Source organism: Jatropha curcas, chromosome 10 (assembly GCF_041381405.1).
Source record: "Jatropha curcas cultivar XTBG-Jc1 chromosome 10, XTBG_Jcur_1.0, whole genome shotgun sequence".
NCBI lineage: Eukaryota > Viridiplantae > Streptophyta > Magnoliopsida > Malpighiales > Euphorbiaceae > Jatropha > Jatropha curcas.
The window spans coordinates 6,376,579-6,401,827 of NC_143160.1; the positions used below are offsets into that span (position 1 = coordinate 6,376,579).

The following is a 25,249-nucleotide window of genomic DNA, read 5'->3' on the forward strand; positions in this document are numbered from 1 at the left end:
ATTCTGAAACTCAAAGCAACAACAACAACCCATTTTGGTACGTTATCTAAGGCTTTAGAATTTGGATCAAATAACAAAAGTAACACCAAACAACAAAGAAAGAATTTTAGCCATTACAAGTTCTACTTTCCAAGAAAAGAATCCCTCTCACAAGTTAACAAAATTGCTTAAGTTTATCTAAGCGGTATAAACCGGAATATGTAAAAGATCCTGCCGTTTTGCGTGTTACGTTCTGTCGTCCCTTGCGTCCTGCAACCGTTTAGCTCAATGTATTGTATTTGGGCTTGCAATGTTTACAAATCCACCCACACAAGTAATCCAAGAAAGTTCTAATTCCCTCCCTCTCTCTCTCTCTCTCTCTCTCTCTCTCTCTCTAATCTCTATATATAACCCTTTGGCCCATTTCTCTTCATTTCCTTTCCTTCCTTCCAACTCGCTCAGTTCAATTGGCGCGTCCATATACTACTTAAAACTCCAACATTCTTGTCAAGCAAGCTTTCGACTCAGCAGTCTGCACAGACAATAAAGACGATGGGTTCTGATCCAAGCGACGATAGGTCCGAAATTGCCTTCTTCGACCTGGAAACTACTGTCCCTGCCCGAACTGGTCAGGGCTATTCGATACTGGAATTCGGAGCCATTCTTGTTTGCCCAAGGAAGCTGGAGGAGCTTAGAAGCTACTCCACCTTGGTCCGACCTCCCAATCTTTCTTTAATCTCCTTTAAGTCCGTTCGCTGTAATGGCATCACCACTGACGCTGTCATTTCTGCCCCTTCTTTCGCTGAAATTGCTGATACCGTCTACGATATCCTCCATGGTTAGTTAATTCTCAAATTTATCTATACAAGTAATTCAATTATTCAAATTTCTCATTTTTTGTTATTATTATTTTAAGGGAGGATTTGGGCTGGACATAATATCCAGAGGTTTGATTGTCCTCGAATAAGAGAGGCTTTTGCTGAGATTGGAAGGCCACCGCCGGAGCCTAAGGGCATTATCGATTCTTTAGCTTTGCTGACCCAGAAATTTGGAAGGAGAGCTGGCGACATGAAGGTACTCTCATTGTTCACATTTCTTTGCTGTTTTTGGAAAATTTAAATAATTTTTGTTGTTTATACGTTCTTTGGTGCAGATGGCTAGTCTTGCAACTTATTTTGGGCTTGGAAAGCAGAAGCATAGGTAAAATATTCGTTAGGAGTTATTTTGCCCAAATGTCTAGTACCTACCTCTTGTTTATATAAAGCTAACATTTATGTTTATTAATGGTTTTTCAGGAGCTTAGATGATGTCAGGATGAACCTTGAAGTGATTAAGTATTGTGCAACGGTTTTGTTGCTGGTGAGTATATTGTTCAATCCCTGTGTAATTTAATTTTTCATGCCTTCTTATTGAATTAAGATTGCAAAAGAAAAAGGCAATAATGTATTGCATTATTGTGATGGTGGTTGTCTTGTATTTGCTTATTGTCTTTAATTCTTATGGGAACAACTTTGCTTATGATCCTTGGTTTATTCTTTAATTGCTTTTTATCATGGCCTTAGAATTAAGATATAGAGATAAATATATTATTTAACTCTGTAAGATATTGATATAAATACTTCATTATTTTGAGAGGCAAATATTACCACTAGAGATTTGAAAAGCGAAGTTCTTTTATATGAAAAACAGTTCATTGTGTTTGTTTTTTTGTGATTGAGCTATTATTCTGGCGCAGATGTTTGCAGTTCTTGTTTAGACACATGAGTTAATTGGATTATTATCAATTCCTCATATTTTAGTGAGCTATGAGTAATTTCTATTTTATCGTGATCATTTTGCGTGCCAGTTGACCTGGTTGACCATTGAATCTGGTTGTCTGTATGATTTTCTTGGTAACAAGTGACTAAAGTTTGCATGCCTATAGGAGTCGAGCCTCCCAGATGTATTTCCAGAAAAAAGTTGGGTTTCACCTAATGCTACTACAAGAAGTCGAAAAAATGGAAAATCACCTTCTGAGGGGCCTGGCATAAATACAAATGGTCCCTCATCAAGTTCCAAGCTTGAGAACATTTCTCCTGCAGATAACGGAACTGAGGAAAATCATCCATTATTTGCTATGATGACAAGTTTTGCATCTGATACAGCTCAAATGGATCCGTTTGACATGCGCACTCTTAGCAGTGAAATGGATATTAACTCCCTTCAACAAGATGTTTGCATGGAAGAAAATCCTCTGACAGAGTCTTCTGAGATACCTCTGATAGAGACTTCTGAGATACCACCGGTGACTACTGAACCTGAAGGTTCAAGTGGTTATGTGGAATTTTTAAAACCTGATGATGTATCTATCTCTTCTATTAGAGCGAAGTTTGTTCCATTCTTTCGTGGGAGCCAAAAAATGTTATTATTGCATAAGAATTTCATTTTGCAGCTTAATTGTCCTCATTTGAGGGTACGGTTTGGTTTGAGTACAAAGTTCTCTGACCATGCGGGACGACCACGGTTGAGTTTTGTGGTTGACGCATCTCCAAGTTTGTGTGGAGTTCTTGATGCATGTGATAACATTGCACAACAATCGTATGGGGAATCGGGTAGCAGCTCTGATTGGAGGCCTGTTGTGAACAGAAAACCTGGCTATTTGAATTATCCTACAGCAAGAATGCAGTAAGTTTCAAATCCTCTTCCATATCTCCTTCGCTATATCTTTCACCAAAATGCATTACAAATGAGCGAATCCCAAAAAAAAAAAAAAAAAGAAATTGACTGGGGGAATTAATTGTGTTTCACTGTCAGAATTTGGGATGCTTTGATATCCTTTTATCCTTTTTGATAAAAGTATTATTGGATGATTATTGAAGATCTACAAGATTAAATGTAGAATAGAACAGTTGGTTGAAGAACTTTTTATGTTACTTTTGTTTATATCCTCTTTGATTCATTGTCAATACTAATTTTTTTTAGAATTTTTGAGTTATGAGCACTATTGCGTTTAGATTATTCATGTTCTAAGTCTTCCTGCAAATGCTTGAATATTGCACATTGAACCTTCTTGTTTGGAAGAAGATTGTTGCAATGCTCTAATTTATATTTACAATGCGGCAAACATAATGAATCAGTATTGAATTCACTTAAAATCACTTAAATGTTTTTGTTTTCTCTCTTTTCACAGCATACCCACTATAGTGAATGGAGAGGTTGCTCAATATGCAACAGAGATATATCAGAAAGATCCCTCTGGAACCACACAAAAACTCGTGTTCAGTAGGTTTGATGCTGCAGAACTTGATACCTGGTTCAGTCCAGGGACCCATATCGATGCATACTTCTCCTTGGATACATATGACTATCAGCAGAGTGCTGGCATCCGATTAGTGGCAAAGAAATTATTCATCTGCAAAGAGTGAATGAGAAGGTTCTCTAGTGACTAATCCATTCTTGACAGTTGCTTGAAATATATAACAGTGACAATTTAGGTTAGCATCCAAGTTAAAACAATTTAAATTTATATTGTTTTTTTAGTGTAGAATTGGGATAGATGTGAAAGCTATATTTGACATTGTTTACTTGTAGCTTGAAAATTTGTCAAATTGTAATGTCTATTGCAGGGGCTTTGAGCTGACATGTAAAACCCTATTCTTTAATTAATTTCTCTTCGAATATTTCCAGCTTTAAGGCATGTCCTCAAGTTGTTAGTCATTTGAACATCTCCAGGTAAGGTGCAAACCATTTTTTTTTCTCTTTAAATAGTAGTAGTATTTAAAGATTTAATAATTCATAATTTTAATTTGCATAAAATATCTTAGATCACTGATGTAAAGCAGCTCTCTCATTCTAGACTGAAAATGGCCGTATCAGTTTTTCTGTTCTTATTCATTATATGTTAGCGTAATTTATATACATAATTAATTTGTAGTTTTATAGTAGCATTAATCATTTTTAGATCTTCCACCACTCTACATTTTAATATTGTTCTACTTCAAATTAATATTATACCTACAACACTCATTTGATGAAATATAATGTGCATGCGAGGCTATTCAAAATAAGAGCAGCACAAATAACAATTGTTAAGGCTATCTGCTAATTTAAGCTTATTAAAATGCATTTGGACGTGCATTTTCAGTCACCATCTTCATTGACATTCCAATTTGCTTTCACATATGGAAATCTCAAGTTCAATTTGAAAGATTACAGAAAATTAGATTGTTAATCTCTATCTTATTAAGTCGTCGACCTGTATGATTTGAATCAATGTGACAATATACTTCTTTCTGGAGAATTCAAATAATGGGTTAATTGGGCCTGGACAACAATTGCTAAGTAAAGTTTTCTAGAACAGAAAATTATGCAGTTGCTTCAATAGTTTTCATTGGATTGTAAAAAAAAAAAAAAACGAAAAATTCTTACATGATTGTCTTTGTCAACGAAGAATTCCAATATCTCAACAATCTTTCCGCATTTTGAGGTCTGAACAATAAAAAAAGATAAATAAATAAATAAAAGCAGTGAGCTTGAGCTCTATCCTTCAGCTTGTACAATCGTGGCGGGAGATCCTTCACCAAGATAATTTCGTATAATGCATCCTTAAATCCACTGCTTAACTCGAATAAGGTGAACCAGTAGTATTTTTCTCATCCAAAGCAATGCTGCTTCGTTCAGGCATCTGCAACTCGATATGTTTGATCCCTTGATATGATGCACTTACATCTTCCATGGAACAAGACATCATCAGTGCTAGGAACTTGAAACAAAAGCTTCATAACTGCAATTCCGCAAGGTGCATCAAAGAAATATAAGGAACCTCATTAACCAGCACCTCGGGCATCAAGATCCTGAAGCATCATCTTCCGGAGAAGAATCCCTCGATGCATGTTCATCCTCATCGTCGTCTTCATCTTCATCATAATCAGTAGAAGGTTGCCCATTAAGATCCACATTTACACCATTTACCTTTCTGACAAACTGGCCCCGGACCCGTGGCCTCCTTTCAGCAAGTTTTTTCCGATTAACATACCTAATCTTCTTATCAAAGCAACGTTCTTTCCTTTTCTGTCTAAACTTCATCAATGCTGCTTCCCTTCTATCTACTTTATTGATTTTCACATCAGCAGAAGATGAATTTCCAAATGATGGCCATGAATGAGCAGTAGGCATTTGACCAGGTTGTAAACATATGTTAACAGGGTAATAGGGGAATGATGCCATTCCAGTCACATGAGGGGAACATTGTTGCAGATGATTGTATTGAGGCATTATAGCTGAAGGCACATTAGTTTGCAGCTCATGAAGATTCTTTTGATACAGTTGTGCTGATGAAGGCATTAAAACTTGGTTCACAACTCCTGACATATAATATGGATAGACATTTTGTGTGGATAAACCAGATGCATCAAGTTGTAGGTCATTTCTTGAATGCATAAGCACCAGAGAGAGACTTTCATCCTTGGAATTCTTTTGAGGAAATTCCCTTGACATGGGTGGGGTGCAAGATCTCTCCATTGATATAGAATCAGGGACACTAGAACTGCGACAAAATTCATCTTGTGAATAGCTCTCTCGTGTCTCCCCATTTTCATGTAATTGAGTACCATTAACAGGTTGCTGACCACGTGCTTGAAGTTTCTCTTCAGTTCTCGAATTTTGAGGAGCACTGTCCTCAAGGGTGGCAAACCCTTGAGAATTGTTTCTGACAGTGCTAGATTTGACATAAGTAAAGAAGGCAGAGGACTCGCCAATCTTCAATTCACTCTTCTTTGGACCAGATGATAATTGCCCTGAATATTCCATCCCAAATTAGAATTGTTTTGAACTGGCCAGTTTCAAATTTTCTCAAGAGAAAATAAATAACTGGCCTAACTAACTCCAACAGATAAAAATAGCAAAAGCAAGACACAGTAGATGTCAAATTGGAGAAAGCATGCTAAAAGAACAGATATGCTTGAGAGCAGTACCTGAAGCCATCAGTGAAAATGACGACTACAACATAAATTAAATTGTCATTTATTATTCTCGTTTATGTAAACTTATCGCTTTACAAAATAAGTTGTTTGAGTGTAATTTCCAAAATCTAGATTGACAATTGCCAAGCATTCAAACAAATAGCTTCATTGACCCATCGTTTGCGCAGTATGGCCAATCTGATAGCTAGTTAATGATTTGCATCTTTTGTATTAACACCTAAACAATAATGAACCTTAACTGGATTAACCAAATGCCAAAACTGATATTGTATAAGCAGCAGCTGTACCATACAAAGTAGCTCACCTGTTCTACGGTCACTTATTTTAGGCACATCAGGCCGATACTCTAGTGGATTGCTAGGCAAAGACTCAACAGCAGCAGCAGCAGCAGCAGCAGAAGCAGACTGAAGGCAGAAAAAGGCCAACTTTAGCATTATTATTTGTTTTTTTCAAGTTTCAATCACAATTACGAACTAGTGGACTTTAGATTAAATGAACATCTGTTGAGCAGGAATTTGGCCCACGGTATTTTGGACATGGGTAGATGCATGCTGGAGACCAGATCAGTGTTTGGCCTTTTTGAGGCAGAAAGAAATTCATAAAAAAAAAACCAACCAGATTATGTATTAGGATTTAGATTTGTATTGTACCTATACAATATCATCAGCACAAAACTCCATATTAATATAGTAATGTATTCATAATGGCAGGAATATGAAATACTTGGGGAGAAACAATCAAACAAAATATCTTAAAACTAGGAAGTACTGCAGTAATAAAACCACTAATTGACAATTGTTAATTTCAAGCTTTATAAAAACGAAAGAGCAACACTCAAAGAAGCATAGTTTTGGTGAAGGCATATACATTAGGAAAAATGAGGATTAACATCATAAAATTTATGATCCATAGGTATGATAAGGCAGAAGTCCAGCATATTTCAGGCTTCATATTACAAATCCACCATAAAACAGACTTCCTTCACTCGTATTTTTGGGGATTTTCTTTTGGGATTTTCCATATGTCCACAAATTTATTCATGTTCAATCTTATCATGTCAACTTTTTTTCTTCTCCCTTCTTTTTAATGGCAATAAGTTTTCTTTGAAACTTCATAGCTCATAAATTCACCGCATTCAAAATGTCAATACCAACTCCCAAAAAATTCAAAACCACATGTCAACTATATATAGAGTGATCACTATCATTTGACTGAAGAGTTTCCACAGTAAATCATCGTTCACTATTTTACAAAGTTACTAGAGCTCAAAAGTATATATCACACTCACCTCATCTTCCTGATGAATTGATATGCCTATTTCTGGGTTTGTGCACTTCCTAGACCTGTCATCTGTGTCATCTGAGAACAGAGTAGTGCTATTTGTATTGGCATCACTAGGATCTGATGCCACCAGATCAAAGTCATAACTCAAGATGTTCTTCTCCACCAATCCAAGCTGTTAATAACAAACATTAAATGAGCACCTCAAAAATGCTTTGGGTGAATATAATGCACCTGCTATCAGTAAACCATAAAGTGCACAAATGTACAATGAGAGTATGAGACAGAACAATAAAGTGCCATTGATATGCATTAGAAAAAGATTTAGTAGGCGATTGCCTGCCACATTCAGTTCACATGAATCTATAATCAACATAATGTGTTGTCGTCTATGTAGGTACACTTATATTTCACTTGGTGCAAGAACTACATGTATAAAAAGTTGAAAAATGAAAAAGCATATTATTGTTTGTTCAAATCACCAAGAATATACCCCCCAAAAAAAAATCCATCCACAATTTTTTTTCTTTACGGTTGGGCTGTAAGAGAGCTACAAAAAACAATAACAGCTGAGCAAAACCAACCATGCGCCTCCTTCTCCACATGTGTGTCCACAGGTTCAATAGCTCATTAGTGCGTAAAGGCTTTACAAGATAGTCTGCTGCTCCTAACCTCAAGCACTTAACGACAATTGAGACCTCGTCCTGTGCCGACATCACTTATCAAAGGAAAGAATTTCAATAATTGGGACCTATGTCCAAAAGAGGATTTTAGTGCAAAAGAAAACAGAGGTGAATATCAAAAGAAAAGCTTACTGATCACAGGAATGCGACGCAACTCTTTATCCCGTGTGATGTACTTCAGCAACTTCATGCCTTTGTTCATTGGAAGGTCAACTTCAGCAAGTATGATATCAATAGCAGGTCCCTCGGCATTCAGCGCATCAATCACCTGCCTAGCTGATCTCACTGATGTAACTGTGATTCAGAGGCAATGCTGTGTCATTTTGGAAACTGAAAACTACCTTGGAAATCAAATATTCACACAATTGAATGAAATGGAAAAGGAAACATTCAGACAAAAGAAGCAACTATAACCACAATGTGTAACAGACAGTAGACTGTATGGAGGTTTCCTTCACACAACCAAGTCGTAGTTAAATGGTATATGCCACAAAAACCAAGTTTCAAAATGGAGGTAGAATAAGCTATGCCATTTGAAAAGTACCATCAAAGAATGAGAAGACACTTAACTGGAGTTGAACAGGCAAAAGGAAAAAACGAATCAAAAAGGAATCTTGCACAAACATCGCTGTACAAAGTTCTCATTGATGTTTCAAGAGAATAAGCTGAATTTAAGTCTGTCTCACAGCAGCAGTCAGTCTTTTCCTTTAAATTGAATGTTCTTTCAGTCTCCAAGCAAATTTGCCTTAGCAGCCTTTAGCTTATAGTGATTTCCACATGGTTCATCCAAATAGCAAAAAGAAAAGAACTTTTTACTGTTAAAACTCTATTCAGACAGTTGAAATTTCAGTTTCAATTTGATAGGCGCTAAAATGGAAAAAATTATTCATCCAAGTGTACATATATATATTTTTCTCATCACTTACTTTGCATCAAAACGGACAACAGCCTATTGCGTGCATGGTGCCAAATTCTAGCAACTTCCCAATTGAATAATTTTATCATTTTCATTATCAAAACTAATTGAAGAAACATACTTTTATGTCCTTTATGACACCCACAGGTTCGTAGGAAACCTTAAATGTTCCCAGTCTACAACAAAGTCATTCAATTTCAATTTCAATTTTATAACTTCACCTTCCCAAAACTCACAATATCCAATTTATAAATTTCAATCAGCACTAAAACACAAAAATTATTAATATTTTCACCAAGTAATTTAAAAATTCAACTTCATGAAACATATATGAGCTAATCAGGATACAATCAAAACAAAGTCATAGCAGTTAAGGCGAGACAAACAAAATAACTAAACATAATAATTCAGCCAAAATTATGTAAATTAGTATATACCCTGATAAGAGCACTTCAAAAGCAGTGTAAAAACTTCCTCACAGCTCTTGGAATCATTATCGCATAGCAGAATCCTCACTTTACTTCTATCAATGAGCCCATCTCCGCTCTTACTACAGCCACTCTCCTTGTTCATATTTTGCTCCTTTCCCTCCATATCTCATCAAAATATCAAATTTCAATAAATAAATTTCCTAAAAAAATAATAATAACTCGAACCCAACCAAAATTACTTCTCTCTCACACGAAAAAAAATCAAAAAGAGCCCAAAGTAAAAGCAAATACTAAAGAACTTCCATTGACCGCCTCTCCTCCTTTGTTGGAAGAGATATTAGGGCTAGGGCTCGGACTAGTGGATGACCGTACAAATAATTCATATTTACACACTCTTATACACCAACCTAACTTCAAGACAAAGCGAAGAAGAAGGCAGAAGAGGAAGAAACGGATATTGAAAAAATAATAATAAAAAAAAAAAAAAAAGCTGCTAAAAATAGTTTTTATTTTTATATGCGCATGTTAGCTCTACCATAAACGGCAAGCAAACTACGGAGACGTGTTGTCAGAATATCCGACGGTCTGCATCGAAGCTGTCAGTGGGACCATGAGAGAAATCTACGGATAGATTTAGATCACCGGAGAGTCGGCGCACGTTAGCTTAACGCCAAAGCGATCTCTCTCTCCCCCTCCCTAATTTGCTATGCCAGTGCCAGACCAAAGAAAAGTAAAGTGTTTTTACTCTGTTAAGTCATCTCTCTCAGCTTTTCCACCATTTTTAATAAGTAATTTTGCTATTAAGAAAATATTAATTTTATCGAATACGGCCCAGGCTAAAGTGCGCCAGCTGGAAGAGGGAAGTCTATTCTGGGGATGTTAGGGAAGCGGAGGGTTGAGGTCGGAACGGGGTTCTGAGCGCATAGAGGTGCATGTTAGTAAAACTGACGACGTGGCAAGTTGGGGGGACAGGGGAAAGAGAAAAGTGCAAGGAAAAGGAAATAGGGCGGAGTGTTTTTTTTGGATAGTTTGGTAGAGATAGAGAGAAGGCCACGTCACCCACAAAGATCTCTCTTTTAATATGGCTGGCAAAAGCTTTTTTTTATTATTAAAAATTAAAAAGAGAGAATTACTATTCAATCCTTTGAGAAATGAGATCTTGCTCAGACTGTTATTTAATAAAATCATTAATTCATCTATAAAATTTAGCTTCTTTAAATTATTTAATCATTCTATTCAAAAAAATAACATTTTTATTATTAAAATTATTTATTTTTACGGTTTTTTTATTTAATTTTATTTCAAAAAGGTCATCAAGTGGGTTCATAAAAATCTCGTACGTACTCGGAGAACATTAAAGCGTGGCCATGCCAATTGCCAATTGGTGAACTGTGAGAGGCAATATCTACCAAGTGTTAGGCAAAAGCAAAAAGGAAAAGAAGGAAGAGCCAACCATCATCGCACATATGTTCAATTCCAAATAGTATAATCAATCCAAAACCAATCAAGGGTATGCATTATAATTTTGATACTTCCTTCCTCTTGTGACAGAATTTGATTGTGATTGGAAATGAAACGACATTGGATTATGCTGAAATTGGTAAAGATAATTTTTCCATTTTTACGTTATATTAGGATTTTGCTATGGATAAATTAAACTAATAAAAAATAAACATATTTTTTACCACATTTTAAAAAAAATAATATTTAAAAAATTTTTATTTTTATTAATTTGATGTATTGATATACCTATAAACGGCATTTCATATTAAAAAAGAAAATTAAAACTACTACCACTTGTTTCTTGTTGACACTTGATTTGTCACTAAATGTATAAACTAATTAATTTATGTGCTATGTATAAAATTTTATGGCTTCTAAATTTTACAAAAGACTTAATTATATTTCTAAAATTAATGATCGTGATACATTACACACTTCTTTAAATTAATAACATCAATTTTTTAGTGTTTTTTATTTTTAAATATAAAAAATTGATTTCATATATGATTAATATAACTTTTAAAACATTAATTTTTATATTTTTTTTAATTATCAAGCTGAAATTTTTAATAAGTATAATTTTATAAGTTAAAGTATTCAATATATAAATGAAAATAAAAAATACCACAAGATTTTTCATTAAACTTGATTTGGAGATAAAATTAAATTTAATACTTTTCTTTCAATATAAAAAACTTATAATGTTTATATAATTTTTTTTTTAATTTCAAATTCTTGTTAGATGTTAAGTGGAGATTGTAACGTTACGTGATTTAGTTTGGGCATTGGAGTGCTAGTACTAGTAGGTAGTGGAACACAATAATTTGAGCTTTCTGAATTAGGGGTTTGCAAAACCACCCACAAAACGAAATCTAAAACCGAACCAATCCATTTCGGTTTGATCAGGTATTCAAGAAATATTTGGTTAATCAGTTTATTAGATTTGAAATGAATTTATTATTTGGTTCGAGTGGATTTTATAAAAACTATTCATCAGTTGGGTTAAAATTGAATTAACATGACAAAAATTGATTAAAATCAGTCAATTGACTGATTTGATTTAAGTCGATTCAGTTAAAATACCGATTTCAAATCGATTCAATCTATCGTCTTGAAACTTTAATTTATATTTTAAACCTTGATTCCATTAAACGAAATCGAGCATTTGCTCACTTCTATTCTTAATCATATGGTTTTATTTTCAAAAAATAAAAAATAAAAAAATAAATAAAAGACATTAGTTTAACAACATCGCCTACTTAGCAAAACACAGATAATTGGGAAAAAAAACAATCACCTATAATGTTAAAAAGTTCGTCTTCCTCACTAGAGGCAACCTCTCACTTTTATTACCATTTATATCACATATACATAAAACCATTCAACAGTTTGACTTATTCGGTTATTATTGTTCTTCATATTTATCATTTACAGTGTTTGATAGCATAAGATTATAAAATATTAATCATTTTAATTCACTTAACAGCTACTAAAATTATTAATTTTATAAATACGAAAGTTAGCATTGAGTACATTGTGTTTAATATAAAGAACCAGGGAACAAATTGTTATAATTTGCGTACTTAAAATAAAAAAAATTGGCATAATTTGCGTCAATAATAGCTAACCATATCACCCACCACAAAAAGGAAACTAACAACCGCTGCGATTATAATCCAAGTGAGATATATCATGTGGTCAAGGTCCTTCAAGTGTGATCTGTACACTTGTCCCTTGCAAGATCGAAAAGGCAAAATGCCAAGTCTATCAAGAAAAAATCCACGGGCTTATTTTTCACTTGTAGAATAATATATATACATCCAAATTTATGTTTCAATGAGGGAAAGAAATAAAGAAATACTGTAGTGTGTCCCATCCCCTCAACTAAAATCAGAAAGGAAACAATAGAACTGTTGAAAACTGAAAATACTGATTTTGCAATTTCTAGAAATTTGATTTTGCAATTTTTTTTTTTTAAATTTTGAGTCTTAAAATAAAAGAAAGACCGCCAACTAGACATTGCGTCAAACAAAAGGAATCTGCTCTAGTCCAAAGGATGCTCAATGAATTGATAGCATAGAAGCACAGAATAGTTAACGAGTTAGCTTGAAATAAAGGATCACTAAGATGGCGAGGACAAGTGCTGCGATTATGGAGCCAATTATCCATTTGTTCCTGTTCATCCTCCTTGAAATGGACGTCAAGATCTTCTTGCTTCTGTCAATATTATCATCCACACTATTAAGCTGAAAATTTAAGGAAACATTCATCAAAAAAGATAAGATTAATATTGTATTGAAACCGCATTAAATGTGATATTATTTGTGTCAATAACTGAACCAGAAGAAAGAGCAAACTATACCGTGCTGTGAGCGTGTAGGAGAGCTTGGCGTTGTTGATTCAAATCTTGAAGGATTGAAACACCAAGCTCTTCTGTTTCCAACATTGTTCTTCTACTCTCCTTAATTCTTTCAGTGGACTGAGTCAACCTCTCTGTTGATATCAATAGTCTGCCTCTTTGATTAGCAGAGACCTTTCCATCATTGACAAACATGCAGAGAAATAGCACCACAGATAGAAAGAAGACATTGATTATTCATACTACCAGAGTTTTTTGATCTGTGAGATTCAATAATCTAGGGGATATTTCCTAACATATAAACGCTTAAATAATATTGAATTCTTCATGAAAAGAGAAAATACAAAAGTATGTACCATTTACTAGAAAGTCTAAAACATAAATGCATCTTGTTTAATACATGAATGTGTTAGGAACAAAAAGGGAATCCAAAAGCATAGACACAGGAATAATCAAATAAGATCAATTGTCATGCTTCATAGCTTTAGGTTAACAATCGGAGATAGTCTTCTAAAATTGCAACTTGGAAAAAAGAAGAATAAAATTTAAAAAAAGAAATTCAATAAACTGTGATCAATGTGTACTTCAGGTTAAAGCAAGAAAGACTTGAAGAATAACTTGCATCCATGAGTTAGAGATTTGATCTATCTAGCCACATACTCACTTTAGCCTTCCTCTCATTAGCTTGTTTCAGAAGAATCTCATGTCCAGCAATATTTTTTCTGAGACTTCTTGCATTTGTCAAGACCGCTCAAATATAGTCAATTAACCGTTTTTGTCAATTATATTTCTACCATAAAACTTGGTAGGTTCTGTAACATGCACGTAATATTATTTTATGGCCTTATTTTGATTACATGATAGTGTACAACCACTTATCTATTGCTTTGACACTGGCCACAGCGGTAACATATTTCCAACATCTGTGCAAGACCTCTGCAGCTGATCTATATAATTTGAAATATCACATTGCAGAGTTTCTGGCCGCTTAAATGACAACAGCAAGAGAGTGACAAGTTTTAGATTAATAAGACATTCTAACTTAGTTTGATTCTTGGAACAACCATGTGAATAGAAGTGCATTGGTTAAAACGGCATATTCCTAGGCGTAAGCTCTAGCCTGTCTATACCTTCATTTCTTTCAAATGCAACAAAAGGTTAATTTAAACCTTAAAAAAAATTAGTAATAGTCAGAGAAATTTGGAAAACAGTTTGTTGTCAATGAAGAGAAAACATTCAATACCGGAAGCAACAAGTTCCCCGTCAACGTAGGAAGTATTTAAAGTTGCGCGTCAAACTTCATGCAGATGGTATATGTTAGCTACCTGCTAGTAACTTAAAAGTTCTAAACTTCAATGCTATAATTGCGAAGCAAGAATCACATCAATCGAGGGGGCATACCGTCATAGCATCTGCCATTCCTGACTCCAGCAAATCATCCCGAGCAGCCTGATTGGCATTCACAGATGTGATTCTTTTAACTTCATTCTTCAAATTGTTCAGATCAGTCTTATACTCTCGTAACTTAGCAAGAAGCGCTGCCTTTATGTTAGGTTGAAAACTCCTTGCCTCAAGATCCATCTTTCGAATCTGGAGAGATTCGGATAAATGTCTCATGATAAATGGAAGAATGAAAACAAAAATGGAAGTTTTAAGGCAAAGAATACATCTTCCATATTACCAGAGTGTCAGCTTCATCTAGCCCCTCCTTTATTTCAGAGAGCTTCTGCTTCTTCAGCTCTGCCAATAAGGAATGCATGAGATCACTGGTTCAAAAACTAGAGTCTACAAATTAGAATAAGAGTCCAACAGATTATCATTTGCGTTGTACATAAATAGAAGATTTGAAAACCCTTTATAACTTTCCTTTGATGAGTTCTGCAACGACTAATATCATGACTAGATATACTATCCATTACAAGAAATTCAGATCTGCAATCTTAGCTCTAGAGAATATAAGATTTTGAGAAATATAACAGACGTGGCATAGATTTTAGCATAGATGTATACACACATATATATGGACGCTCAGCAATGCTCTCACACCTTCTTGCTGACCAGTTCTTGTTTATCATCCATATAACCACAATGGTAAACCAAGATCAAATCGGCTGCTAGAATATTCTATTTGCAACGCTTCCTAGGATGAAAATATTAGCTGAAGTAAAATTTCCCAGTAAGTGCAAGTGACGGAGCTAGGGGGTCTAGGGGTGGCCCCGCCCCCTAACAAAAAAACTTTTAAAAAAAATCATCCATAAAATATTAATTTTTTTTATTTTGCCCTCTAAAATAATAAATTTTTTAAATTTCGCCCCTTTAACTCTTGAAAATTTTTTTAACTCCCTAAATTTAATTTCCGGTTCCGTCGCACCTCCTACTGCCAATCTCTCATTCAGCATTTGGAAGATAGCGCTTCAGCTTCAATATCATATAAAAGGCAAATATATACTTACAAAGATTTCTATCTGCACAGTAGAAGACATTCAGAGATATCACATTTGAGAGTAAATCAATTTTACACAAGTAAATTCAAATACGCTAGCAAGACAAATAACTTTTGGTTGTGTTTGGATATGTTGGGATATGAAATGAGAGGGTTTATCTTGATACTTTTTCTGGTAGGCTAGATTTATGAATGTTCAAATGCACACCACTCCAGACCCCCATACTGACGAATGAATGAAGCAATAATTTCACAATCTCATGAATGACAGCAGATAAACATCAAAGTCCCTAAGCTATTAGCTTATATATAGTTTTCCAAAATGAAAATAAAACAGATTTAAAAAGAACATTTATTCAGAAATTAAAAGTTCCTGTTTTTTTGATCTATTACCTCCATCGAGGACACTTGTTGATGTGCATTTCCGCGACAAATTAGCAGAAAGCTCGCAGTATTGGCGCTCATATCCCTCGAACACCGGACTCATCTCTCCCTCTGTTTCTCAGCCTAATAAATCATTCACAGAAATAATAATTCCATTAACAAGTATCGAAATTAGATTGAATTATTAAAAATCGACTATAATGCAGGTAAATATCAGTTTCTGAAGGAAAAGTTCTGCATACAAATGCAGAGACATTGTTAAGTTTTACGTCATATTCAGGAAATGAATTGCGTAATGCCTACCCTACCGGAAACCGATCCGATGAATGAGTATATTCCTCTTCAAGCTAAGGAAATTCGCCGGAGAATGATCGGAGAAGATGCTCTGATAAATGAGAAAATGGAAAAGGAGAAGAATCCAATAACTGGATTGGGCAATTAGAAGTTTGTTTTGGATTCGCGTATTTGGCCTCGGCATATTTTTACGCGAAACGGTCACGAACATTCCGAATTTCCCTTTATGCCCTTGTTTTATATTATCTATGTGCTCATTTATGGCACGTTACTCTTATGCGCTCTCGTTTTCTTTCTAATTCTCCCGCGCTTCGCTCATTCTCACATTCGCTTTTTGGTCCATAATCTTTTTCTTGTTTTTTTTTTTAAAAATTTATTTATTTATTTATTATTTTTTAAAATCATTATTTTTTTTTTTTTGGTTTTACATGAAATTAAGTCTTTTTTTAGGTTATGGAAAAATAGTAACTGTTTAATATAAAGAAGGAAAATTTGGGTATGTGAACATTTTTTGATAGCTATTCGAATCACACACCAATTGTTTGATGAAATTCCTCAAAGAAAGATGTGGTCCTCGTCCACACCAAGATACGTGGGATTTTTGTTGAAAATTATGCATCCAAAAAAATCTACGCATTTTTTGTGTTCTATGTACTCCAGTGGATCGTATAATCAATTGCCTGCGGAGCTGCAAGAGATGTGCAAAGTTGTTTCCGGGTCAATTGGTAGTTTAGACGATCTGGAATGTAGTCTCAATGGATTTAAAGTCAATTTAACATCACGTTTTGTAACTCAAATCATGGTTTCTTGCAAACATGAGGCACCCACTAGAAGACTGTTGAGATTTTTTTTGTGGTCACATAAAAGATTGAATTCTGATATGAAAGATAAGGACTTTAATTATGCAATTCGAGTCTTGGCAGAGAAGAAAGACCATACAGCAATGCAGATTTTGATTTCGGATTTGAGGAAGGACGGTCGTGTAATGGAGCCACAAACTTTTGGTATTGTGGTTGAGACATTGGTTAAACTAGGGAGAGAAGATGAGGCATTGGGTATATTCAAGAATTTGGATAAGTTCAAGTGCCCTCAAAGCAGTGAAACTCTTGCTGCTATCATTGCTGCTCTTTGCACCAAAGGACATGCTAAGAAAGCATATGGGGTGTTTTGGCACCATAAGGATTTGATATCAGAGGTAAAGCCTTGCATTTACAGGAGTCTTTTATATGGGTGGTCAATGCAGCAGAATGTCAAGGAAGCGCGAAAGGTTATCAAAGAGATGAGAGGGGATGGGATAATGCCAGATTTGTTTATTTATAATACATTTCTCAAGTGCCTTTGCGACAGAAATCTCAAATCTAATCCTTCAGGACTAGTTCCTGAAGCATTGAATGTTATGATGGAAATGAGATCTTATATGATAGAGCCGAACTCAGTTAGTTATAATATTTTGCTCTCTTGCCTTGGGAAGGCAAGAAGAGTCCAAGAATCTTGTAGGATACTTGAGCAAATGAAAAGGTCGCGTTGTGCTTCTGATTGGGTCAGTTATTATCTTGTTGCAAAAGTACTGTATTTGACTGGGAGATTTGGTAAAGGGAATAAAGTAGTGGATGAGATGATTGAAAACGGGCTGGTGCCAGATCGTAAATTTTACTATGACTTGATTGGTGTTCTCTGCGGAGTTGGGAGGGTGAATTTTGCTCTGGAATTGTTTGAGCGAATGAAGAGAAGCTCAATGAGCGGTTATGAGCGTGTGTATGATGTGCTGATACCTAAGCTTTGTATAGGTGGGAACTTTGAGAAGGGTAAAGAGCTATGGGATGAGGCCATGGCCATGGGTGTCACTCTTAGCTGCTCAAATGATATACTGGATCCCTCAATCACCAAGGTTTTCAAGCCAACAAGAAAGGTGGAGGAAGAGGTCAGGCTTAACGATTGCATCACAATCAATATTCCTAAGACACGAGCACGAGTTAAGAACATAAAGGGAAAGTCTAAGAAAATGACTAAAAAGAAAATGGAAAGTAAGAAGACAAAGAAGAAATCTGCTTCAAGATAACTGGTAATTTGTAACCTTTTATTCCAGCTTCCTTGTTGCATTAGTTTCAGCATACATATTATTATCTTTCTTGCACTGGTTTGGTTAAGTAACTTCTTAAATACACACCCGTAAGTTTGAGCAGTCTGTTAAATTCCTTCCCTGCCTCAATTGCCTTAACCATTTCACTTAACTGGTGTCTTGATATGTCAAGTTGGGAATGCTAATAATGTGCCTTGCCATTGCAAAAGTTAACACGTTTAATACTGACAACATTATTTCATATGTTAATCAGGACCAAAGGGTAATTGCTTAATGCTAAATCTCAGACTGATGATTATGTGATTTTTCTGGGGGCATCTTTAGAGGGGTCCATTTTGCTCTTTGACATTTAGCATTCAGAATCATTTGATAGTTACTGTCGCACTAGTCGCTGTTTTCCTTAGAGTTGCGGAGAATATCTTATGGTGATGATTAAATGGTCATGCACATATGCATGCGAGTGCATTAACTACAATATGGCAATGAAAATCCTCATCCATTGGTTGGCAGCCTGAATAGGTATTAACTTAAGGTTCAAAGGCTCGTACTTACATGAATAAGGAAAAGCATATTAATGGAATATGTAGCGCTGATACACGTCATCACACTGTTCTTTCCCAAGTTCAGAATTAAGTTTTGTGCTTTCCCTTTTGCCTCCCTTTATTTTCTTTATATTATTTTATATTTGTTTCATACTTCAAAAAGTTGAATCTTCTGCACTTTTAAGCTAAAATTCTTTTGTTTTTTTAACTGTACTTGTTGAAACAAGATGGGAATGCACAAATACGGCCAACAATGAATTATGAATGCTACAACTTTTGTCTGACAGATAAAAAAGAGAGAATACAGAGACATTTAGGTTATTTTTGGTGAGCTCTAATGAAACCTAATGCAATGTAATCAAAGGCATCAGTGAAATACCTTTGATTACATCACATTAGGTTCTATTGCAGTTCACCAAAGAAACCCTTGGTTCAGAAACTAACAAAAATGACCCTAGAAATTTTAACATCCTGAAACAGCACCATTGCCATTGGGATATCAAGGTAGAAACCAATTTAGGAAATGATAATATTGGATGTAATAGTGGTCAAGAAATCTTTCATATAGCTAGATACTTCTCCCTTTCCACTGTTTTCAACTACCCTTGATGTTGTTTTGTCTGCTTGTCTATTTGGATATGTCTACTGCAGTCTGCAGCTCTTTTAGTTATCTGTTTGGATATAATGATAATAATTCCATGCCCTAATATTTGACTGGCAATCACATTTTGTTTGGAATGATTACCCATTCAGGATATTTGCTAGTAATATTCAAAGGGATTATCAGACCTAAAGCTGCCTCTTATGTTGAACTCGCGACCTCAGATAAACTTTTATTAGGTAGACCAATTAAGTTGGTGGCTCCCTTCCTTTCTTGCTTCACTTTTAAACCTGTACAATCATGTGAAATAATCATATCATGGTTATAACTTAGAATACATTATATTTGTCTCATTCTTCATCATCAGACTATTATATCATTTTATTAGTTCTTTTGGGTCTAATAAGTGATTAAATAATATCATCCTAAGCATAGTTTTTTCTTGCAAGTTGAGGCCACGTCTTATTATGGTATCATTCGTAATGCTCATTGCTCTTTCTTTATTGGCATGATCATTGACTAACCGACACGGTTTGGTTTATTACTATTTCCTAAATGGTTGTGATTTGAATCTACATTGGATTGGAACGGACTTGAATTGTATGATCCAGCTTGGAACTTATTCCAAGACCAACACATATTTGGTAGGGATAGGTTAGTCCCAGTTTCTCCTCTCTTAAAAATTTAACCAGAATTGGTTTGGAGCTACCAATTTAACCAATGGTTCAAGTTGGTTCGATTCAAATTAATTTTTTTTTTACAAATCCCAATAAAAATCAATTTGTGAAAATAATTTTTCCAATAACAAATTCCAGCCCCAAACAAGTTCAATTTCACTAAGCCGAAAGAATAGCATAGTGGTAGTAGGCAGTGTGAGAGAGATTGGATTTGGAAACCAGGGCACATGGCACATGAAATGGACAATTGAAGATGGGATGGTGATCCCATGGGCCCAGACAAGCGACCCATACTATAACTGGATACATTCATTGTAGCTTTAGCATAACTTTGGAGAGTGGTATTCACGCGAATAGAAACGAGCGTAGAAAAAACGAGATTGAAGATCTAAACTCTGTTGTGCAAGTCAAGTAAAAGGAGAGATCCTTATTATGTATTTGCTTAGTTAGAGACTCGAAATCAACGCGTAAAAGTTAGCTGTGCGGCACTAAGACAGGCCCGCAAACACCGGAAGGTTCATTGACAGTATGAAAGATTCCAAGTTGGTTCTATTGATAATATAATCATATAATAGTAAATAGTGAGGTTTTTTTTTTTTTTTTTTGAATGGATATAATAGAGAGGTTGTAACTCTCATTTGTTTTTTTTTTTCAAATTTCATTTCAATTGCCATTTCAAAAAAAAAAAAAGCAAAAATAATTTTTTTTTTTTAAAAATTTCACTCAACTTTCACCCACTTAAGAGAGAAAAAAAAATTATGTTTCGATCTCATATCGTATTTAATTTATCTCATTAATTTACAAATCGCTTTCAATTGCATAAAAAGAAATTGAAAATAATTTATTCAAGTTAAAAAATAATTAAAAAAAAAACCTAAATTATTGGGTTGGTTTATATAAACTCAGATCTTATATAAATTATGATTTTATCAATTCTTAAATTTAAAATTACATTTATTAATAATAATTACAGTTGTAAAATCTTTTTTATATAAAATCCACATATCTTATTTTATTTTTACTATAAGATCCCTCGTATCAGATCCGACATGTGCATAATTATCTAACATGAAATTATTTATTTCATCATATAATAATCTAAAGAATATTTTATATATATATATATATATATATAAAAACCCTCTCTGACAACTTGCAGTTGGACATATGTCGTGACCAACTCCGCCTTTCAACTCTCTAATCGCCACCACTATCACACCATAAACATATCACCAAAACTGCACCGCCGTCTCAATCTCCAACTCCACCTCCACCGCGTCCAGGGCTTTTAAATTATTCCTCCTCCCTGCAAAAAGATTTCAGAGGTAAGAGATTAAATTATTATTGTTAGTATTATATTAAATGCTTTCCAGATCCACATACTAAAAAATCCTACACACAGAAGAGAGAGAAATTGGATCTCTCTCTAAGTGTCGCATCTGAGTCTATAATTTCAGAGTTAAAATTAATATGGGGCAAGAGAGCTTCACTCCCCAAAAAAGAGCTAGCGGCGGTGGAGGTGGAGGATTACCCACCACTACCGCCACTGCCAACGGCAGAGTTGGCCGTGCAACGATGCCACGCGGTAGGCAGATACACAAGACTTTCAATAACATCAAGATCACTATCCTTTGTGGCTTCGTTACGATTCTTGTCCTTCGCGGTACTATAGGCATTGGCAATCTTACTAGCTCGGATGCTGAAGCCATCAATCAGAATCTAATTGAAGAGACTAATAGGATTTTAGCTGAGATCCGCTCCGATGACGACCCTACCGACCCGAATGAGCTGCCTGAGCCTGAGATCAACCCCAACGTCACTTACACGTTAGGCCCCAAAATTGCTAATTGGGACCAGGAACGTAAGGTATGGCTTACTCAAAATGCTGAGTTCCCTAATTTTGTTAATGGAAAAGCTCGGATTTTGTTGTTGACCGGTTCGCCTCCGAAACCATGTGATAACCCGATTGGGGATCATTATCTGTTGAAGGCGATAAAGAATAAGATCGATTATTGTAGGATTCATGGGATTGAGATTGTTTATAATATGGCTCATTTGGATAAGGAACTAGCTGGCTATTGGGCGAAATTGCCTATGATTAGGAGATTGATGCTTTCACATCCTGAAGTGGAGTGGATTTGGTGGATGGACAGTGATGCAATGTTTACTGATATGGTTTTTGAGATCCCTTTATCCAAGTATAATAAGCATAATTTGGTGATTCATGGGTATCCTGATTTATTGTTTGAGCAAAAATCATGGATTGCTTTGAATACCGGGAGTTTCTTGTTTAGGAATTGTCAATGGAGCTTGGATTTGCTTGATGCCTGGGCTCCTATGGGTCCTAAGGGGCCAATTAGGGAGGAGGCTGGCAGAATTTTGACTGCTAATTTAAAGGGGAGACCAGCATTTGAGGCTGATGATCAGTCAGCTTTGATTTACTTGCTGCTTTCGCAGAAAGATCAGTGGATGGATAAGGTGTATATTGAGAATCAGTATTATTTGCATGGTTATTGGGCAGGTTTGGTGGATCGGTATGAGGAAATGATTGAGAAGTACCATCCAGGATTGGGTGATGAGAGGTGGCCTTTTGTGACACATTTCGTCGGTTGCAAGCCTTGTGGGAGCTATGGGGATTATCCTGTCGAACAATGCTTGAGAAGTATGGAAAGGGCTTTCAATTTTGCCGACAACCAGGTGCTTAAATTGTATGGTTTTGGCCATAGGGGACTATTGAGCCCCAAGATCAAGAGGATCAGGAATGAGACAGCGACTCCACTGGAGTATGTAGATCAGTTTGATGTTCGCCGTCCAGTGCATCAAAACAGCGGATCAGGGAGTTAGTGGGTTGGAGTGCTAGTGAGTGAAATATGTTCATTGTGTCATAATTTGTAGGTTATGTAATTCCTCAGTCAAAGGCAGATTTAAATTTGATAACAGTTCAGAATTATATAAGTTTACCATGCTATGTTGTCTTGTTTTTGCTTCTGAGAACAAAAGGATTAAGGGGTAAAATTCTTTTATTAACACAAACTTTGTCTTTTTCTTGTGTTTGAGTAATCAATGAAGGAAAATTATAATCGACGCCACAGTATGGTTGTCCTTTTCCATTTCTTCTCTTGTATAGGTAAATGATCTGTTTATTTTCTTTTGCTCTCATTATTCTGGAAAGTAAATGACGAGACTGTTACATAATTCATAAGAAATTGCTGCTGGAGAATTTTTGAAGTTCTTCAATTTATCATTCAAATTTTTGCCTTTGATGAGAGTGTAATTATTTATGAAGTTCATTTTGTCATATTTTGAAGAATATTTTATTGTAGAACAGATATTTTGGCCAATTTAGGCCTTTATTCTGTATCCTAGAACTGGTAGATAAGACCATAAGTCATTTGGAGAAGAAAACATAATAAAAACCAGGGAAAAGATTTGTGAAGGCTGTTGAGCCTCAAATAAAACCAGTGACAGCCCTATATCTGGACTAAAAAGGGGTTGCCGAGGAAAAAGGGAGGGGGAAAGGAGAGTTTGATGGTAGGCACTTTGACAATATTACTATGTTTGGATATATATATTTGTTTTCCGCTCTTTTTTGATAGAAATAGTTCAATTGCAGGTTACATTGTAAAACTCGAGATACATCTACTTCGGGCAGTGTCTTGTCCTGAAAAGTTAACATCATAGAATCATTTCAAGACAATCCCTTCTATCATAATATGCCCCGTGAGACATTCAACTACAAAAGCTTATCTGCGATTCAGGTAAAGGGTTATGCACCAAATTATTTTTACCACAGGACGGGATTCACCCACTAAACTACGCTACCCACAAAAATAGGATCATCTCTATTGCTATTAATGATCAAATCTCAAATGCTATAGCAGTATGGTTGTGAGTCATGACTGCCCGCTGCCCCATCAGCAGCTGCTAAGAGAATTGCCAGCGAGCCAACCTCCATTAATCAGCCAATTTTGAAGCCTTAACTTTGTGGCGAGTAAGCAGTAATTCGTTCATTTGAGCTATTTGATTCAGAAGCTGCATAATTTGCTGCGAATAAAGCAAAACGAAAATTTTAGTGCAAGCAAACCACATAATAAGCCAATAGTTGTATTTTACTAACCGTCACATTCTCTTGTAGGCATTTCAACAAACACCTTGAACCAAATTGGCTCAGGCGTTAAAACAAACACATTCAACAAAAATTAACAAGGATCATACCTTATCTTTATCACTAATAATCTGCATCAGATGACCCACGCTCTTCCTTCTCTGCCACTTCCGCCTTACTCGCATACACAACCACCACAACACCACCGTCACCGCCAAAGCAACATTCCCAAATGACCAAAACGATCGTTTATCACCATTATTGCACCCAAAATAGGACCCAATATTAGCGATTCTCGAACGTAATATCTGAACGGCAAAGCCCCACCATTTGGGCAAGAGAGACACAGCTGGCGGCGGCTGTGGTGAGGGGTCAAAATCGGAAGGGAGAAAAGAGAACGGAGACACTGGTGACGATGGGGAAGGTGGTGATTGGTGTTTGGATTCTGAATTGAAATGGGAGGGAGTGAGATTTTCATGGTTGCTGGGAGGGAAAACGGAGAAATCATCGCCGGCGTCGGTAGTGGGGGTAGAAGAGGAGTCTTTAATGACAACCACAGACCATTGTTTTGAATGGGTTTTGTGTGTTTGAGAGGAATCAAGATTTAAGGGCGAAAGGTTGTGCCATTTCCAGTCCTTTAGACCGGTTAAGAACATATCACTGTCATCTTCCATTAGAATCGAGAGTTCTGAAACTTGACAAGTCCGACTTAAGGATCTGTTTTGAGCAGGATTTTTTCCGTTCCATTTTTCCTGTTTGGACAGGTGACGTCACGTCAAGCCTTTTTAGAAAGCCCACACAAGAACTTCTCGGTTTGGCCTTTTGGCTTTGGTCCTTCCTTTTATGAAATCAATATTTAATTTTAATTTCTTAGCGTTTTTTAGAAAATTAAAAAATATGCCCAAAATCACATAAAATTAATAGAAAATACTTTGACTTAATTTAATACTCTGATATCTTTTTGTAAATTTGTAAGGAAATAGAATACATTCTCACTGATTGAGTTGTCTG

The 25,249-nt window shown here is 35.4% G+C and overlaps 6 protein-coding genes across 11 annotated transcripts; 3 read left to right on the plus strand and 3 right to left on the minus strand.

Moving 5' to 3' along the window:
- Nucleotides 1-344: 344 nt before the first annotated feature.
- On the plus strand, nt 345-3,651 carry LOC105640565 (Polynucleotidyl transferase, ribonuclease H-like superfamily protein). The gene is made up of 6 exons (XM_089727013.1): nt 345-817; nt 896-1,053; nt 1,133-1,179; nt 1,275-1,338; nt 1,904-2,643; nt 3,149-3,651. Exons 1-6 carry the CDS (start codon nt 532-534, stop codon nt 3,381-3,383), a joined length of 1,530 nt encoding a protein of 509 aa, XP_089583139.1. The 5' UTR covers nt 345-531; the 3' UTR covers nt 3,384-3,651.
- Nucleotides 3,652-4,330: 679 nt separating this feature from the next.
- TOC1 (CCT motif -containing response regulator protein) lies at nt 4,331-10,213 on the minus strand. Of its 2 annotated transcripts, XM_020681917.3 has the most exons (7): nt 9,257-9,398; nt 8,474-8,663; nt 8,036-8,197; nt 7,805-7,938; nt 7,228-7,395; nt 6,244-6,343; nt 4,331-5,753 (listed from the first exon to the last, which is right to left on the minus strand). In XM_020681917.3, the coding sequence occupies exons 3-7, from the start codon at nt 8,103-8,105 to the stop codon at nt 4,804-4,806; spliced, it is 1,422 nt and encodes a 473-aa protein (XP_020537576.1). In that variant the 5' UTR covers nt 8,106-8,197; nt 8,474-8,663; nt 9,257-9,398; the 3' UTR covers nt 4,331-4,803. The 2 variants fall into 2 exon arrangements, with proteins under 2 accessions (XP_020537576.1, XP_012080306.1); XM_012224916.4 differs by lacking the exon at nt 8,474-8,663 and having other exon boundaries at nt 9,257-10,213.
- Nucleotides 10,214-12,417: 2,204 nt separating this feature from the next.
- LOC105640567 (vesicle transport v-SNARE 11) lies at nt 12,418-16,400 on the minus strand. Of its 4 annotated transcripts, none has more exons than XM_037638975.2 (6): nt 16,248-16,400; nt 15,949-16,062; nt 14,794-14,852; nt 14,514-14,702; nt 13,116-13,286; nt 12,418-12,970 (listed from the first exon to the last, which is right to left on the minus strand). In XM_037638975.2, the coding sequence occupies exons 2-6, from the start codon at nt 16,040-16,042 to the stop codon at nt 12,728-12,730; spliced, it is 756 nt and encodes a 251-aa protein (XP_037494903.1). In that variant the 5' UTR covers nt 16,043-16,062; nt 16,248-16,400; the 3' UTR covers nt 12,418-12,727. The 4 variants fall into 4 exon arrangements, with proteins under 4 accessions (XP_037494903.1, XP_012080309.1, XP_037494904.1 ...); XM_012224919.4 differs by having other exon boundaries at nt 12,418-12,999; XM_037638976.2 differs by having other exon boundaries at nt 16,243-16,399.
- Nucleotides 16,401-16,526: 126 nt separating this feature from the next.
- LOC105640569 (Pentatricopeptide repeat (PPR) superfamily protein) lies at nt 16,527-19,836 on the plus strand. 2 transcript variants are annotated; one of them, XM_037638974.2, is made up of 2 exons: nt 16,527-18,295; nt 19,609-19,836. In XM_037638974.2, exon 1 carries the CDS (start codon nt 16,799-16,801, stop codon nt 18,290-18,292), a length of 1,494 nt encoding a protein of 497 aa, XP_037494902.1. In that variant the 5' UTR covers nt 16,527-16,798; the 3' UTR covers nt 18,293-18,295; nt 19,609-19,836. The 2 variants fall into 2 exon arrangements, with proteins under 2 accessions (XP_037494902.1, XP_012080310.2); XM_012224920.4 differs by lacking the exon at nt 19,609-19,836 and adding an exon at nt 18,567-19,547.
- Nucleotides 19,837-21,274: 1,438 nt separating this feature from the next.
- On the plus strand, nt 21,275-23,243 carry XXT4 (Galactosyl transferase GMA12/MNN10 family protein). Its single transcript, XM_012224921.4, has one exon. It carries the CDS (start codon nt 21,604-21,606, stop codon nt 22,975-22,977), a length of 1,374 nt encoding a protein of 457 aa, XP_012080311.1. The 5' UTR covers nt 21,275-21,603; the 3' UTR covers nt 22,978-23,243.
- Nucleotides 23,244-23,672: 429 nt separating this feature from the next.
- LOC149492984 (uncharacterized) lies at nt 23,673-25,014 on the minus strand. Its single transcript, XM_089726610.1, has 2 exons — nt 24,349-25,014; nt 23,673-24,177 (listed from the first exon to the last, which is right to left on the minus strand). The coding sequence occupies exons 1-2, from the start codon at nt 24,910-24,912 to the stop codon at nt 24,088-24,090; spliced, it is 654 nt and encodes a 217-aa protein (XP_089582736.1). The 5' UTR covers nt 24,913-25,014; the 3' UTR covers nt 23,673-24,087.
- Between the last annotated feature and the right edge of the window lie 235 nt (nt 25,015-25,249).

Coding starts and splice junctions, on each gene's coding strand:
- LOC149492984 (XM_089726610.1), bottom strand. CDS start 24,912: ATGGAAGATGACAGTGATATGTTCTTAACCGGTCTAAAGGACTGGAAA. Junction 24,178..24,348: donor TTATTAGTGATAAAGATAAG/GTATGATCCTTG, acceptor CTTTATTCGCAG/CAAATTATGCAGCTTCTGAA.
- XXT4 (XM_012224921.4), top strand. CDS start 21,604: ATGGGGCAAGAGAGCTTCACTCCCCAAAAAAGAGCTAGCGGCGGTGGA.
- LOC105640567 (XM_037638975.2), bottom strand. CDS start 16,042: ATGAGTCCGGTGTTCGAGGGATATGAGCGCCAATACTGCGAGCTTTCT. Junction 13,287..14,513: donor GAATGGCAGATGCTATGACG/GTATGCCCCCTC, acceptor AATGATGGAAAG/GTCTCTGCTAATCAAAGAGG. Junction 12,971..13,115: donor TCCTACACGCTCACAGCACG/GTATAGTTTGCT, acceptor TAATATTGACAG/AAGCAAGAAGATCTTGACGT.
- TOC1 (XM_012224916.4), bottom strand. CDS start 9,413: ATGGAGGGAAAGGAGCAAAATATGAACAAGGAGAGTGGCTGTAGTAAG. Junction 8,198..9,256: donor TTTGAAGTGCTCTTATCAGG/GTATATACTAAT, acceptor TCTGAATCACAG/TTACATCAGTGAGATCAGCT. Junction 5,754..6,243: donor AATAAGTGACCGTAGAACAG/GTGAGCTACTTT, acceptor TGGAATATTCAG/GGCAATTATCATCTGGTCCA.
- LOC105640565 (XM_089727013.1), top strand. CDS start 532: ATGGGTTCTGATCCAAGCGACGATAGGTCCGAAATTGCCTTCTTCGAC. Junction 1,054..1,132: donor GGAGAGCTGGCGACATGAAG/GTACTCTCATTG, acceptor TCTTTGGTGCAG/ATGGCTAGTCTTGCAACTTA. Junction 1,339..1,903: donor GTGCAACGGTTTTGTTGCTG/GTGAGTATATTG, acceptor GCATGCCTATAG/GAGTCGAGCCTCCCAGATGT.
- LOC105640569 (XM_037638974.2), top strand. CDS start 16,799: ATGTGGTCCTCGTCCACACCAAGATACGTGGGATTTTTGTTGAAAATT.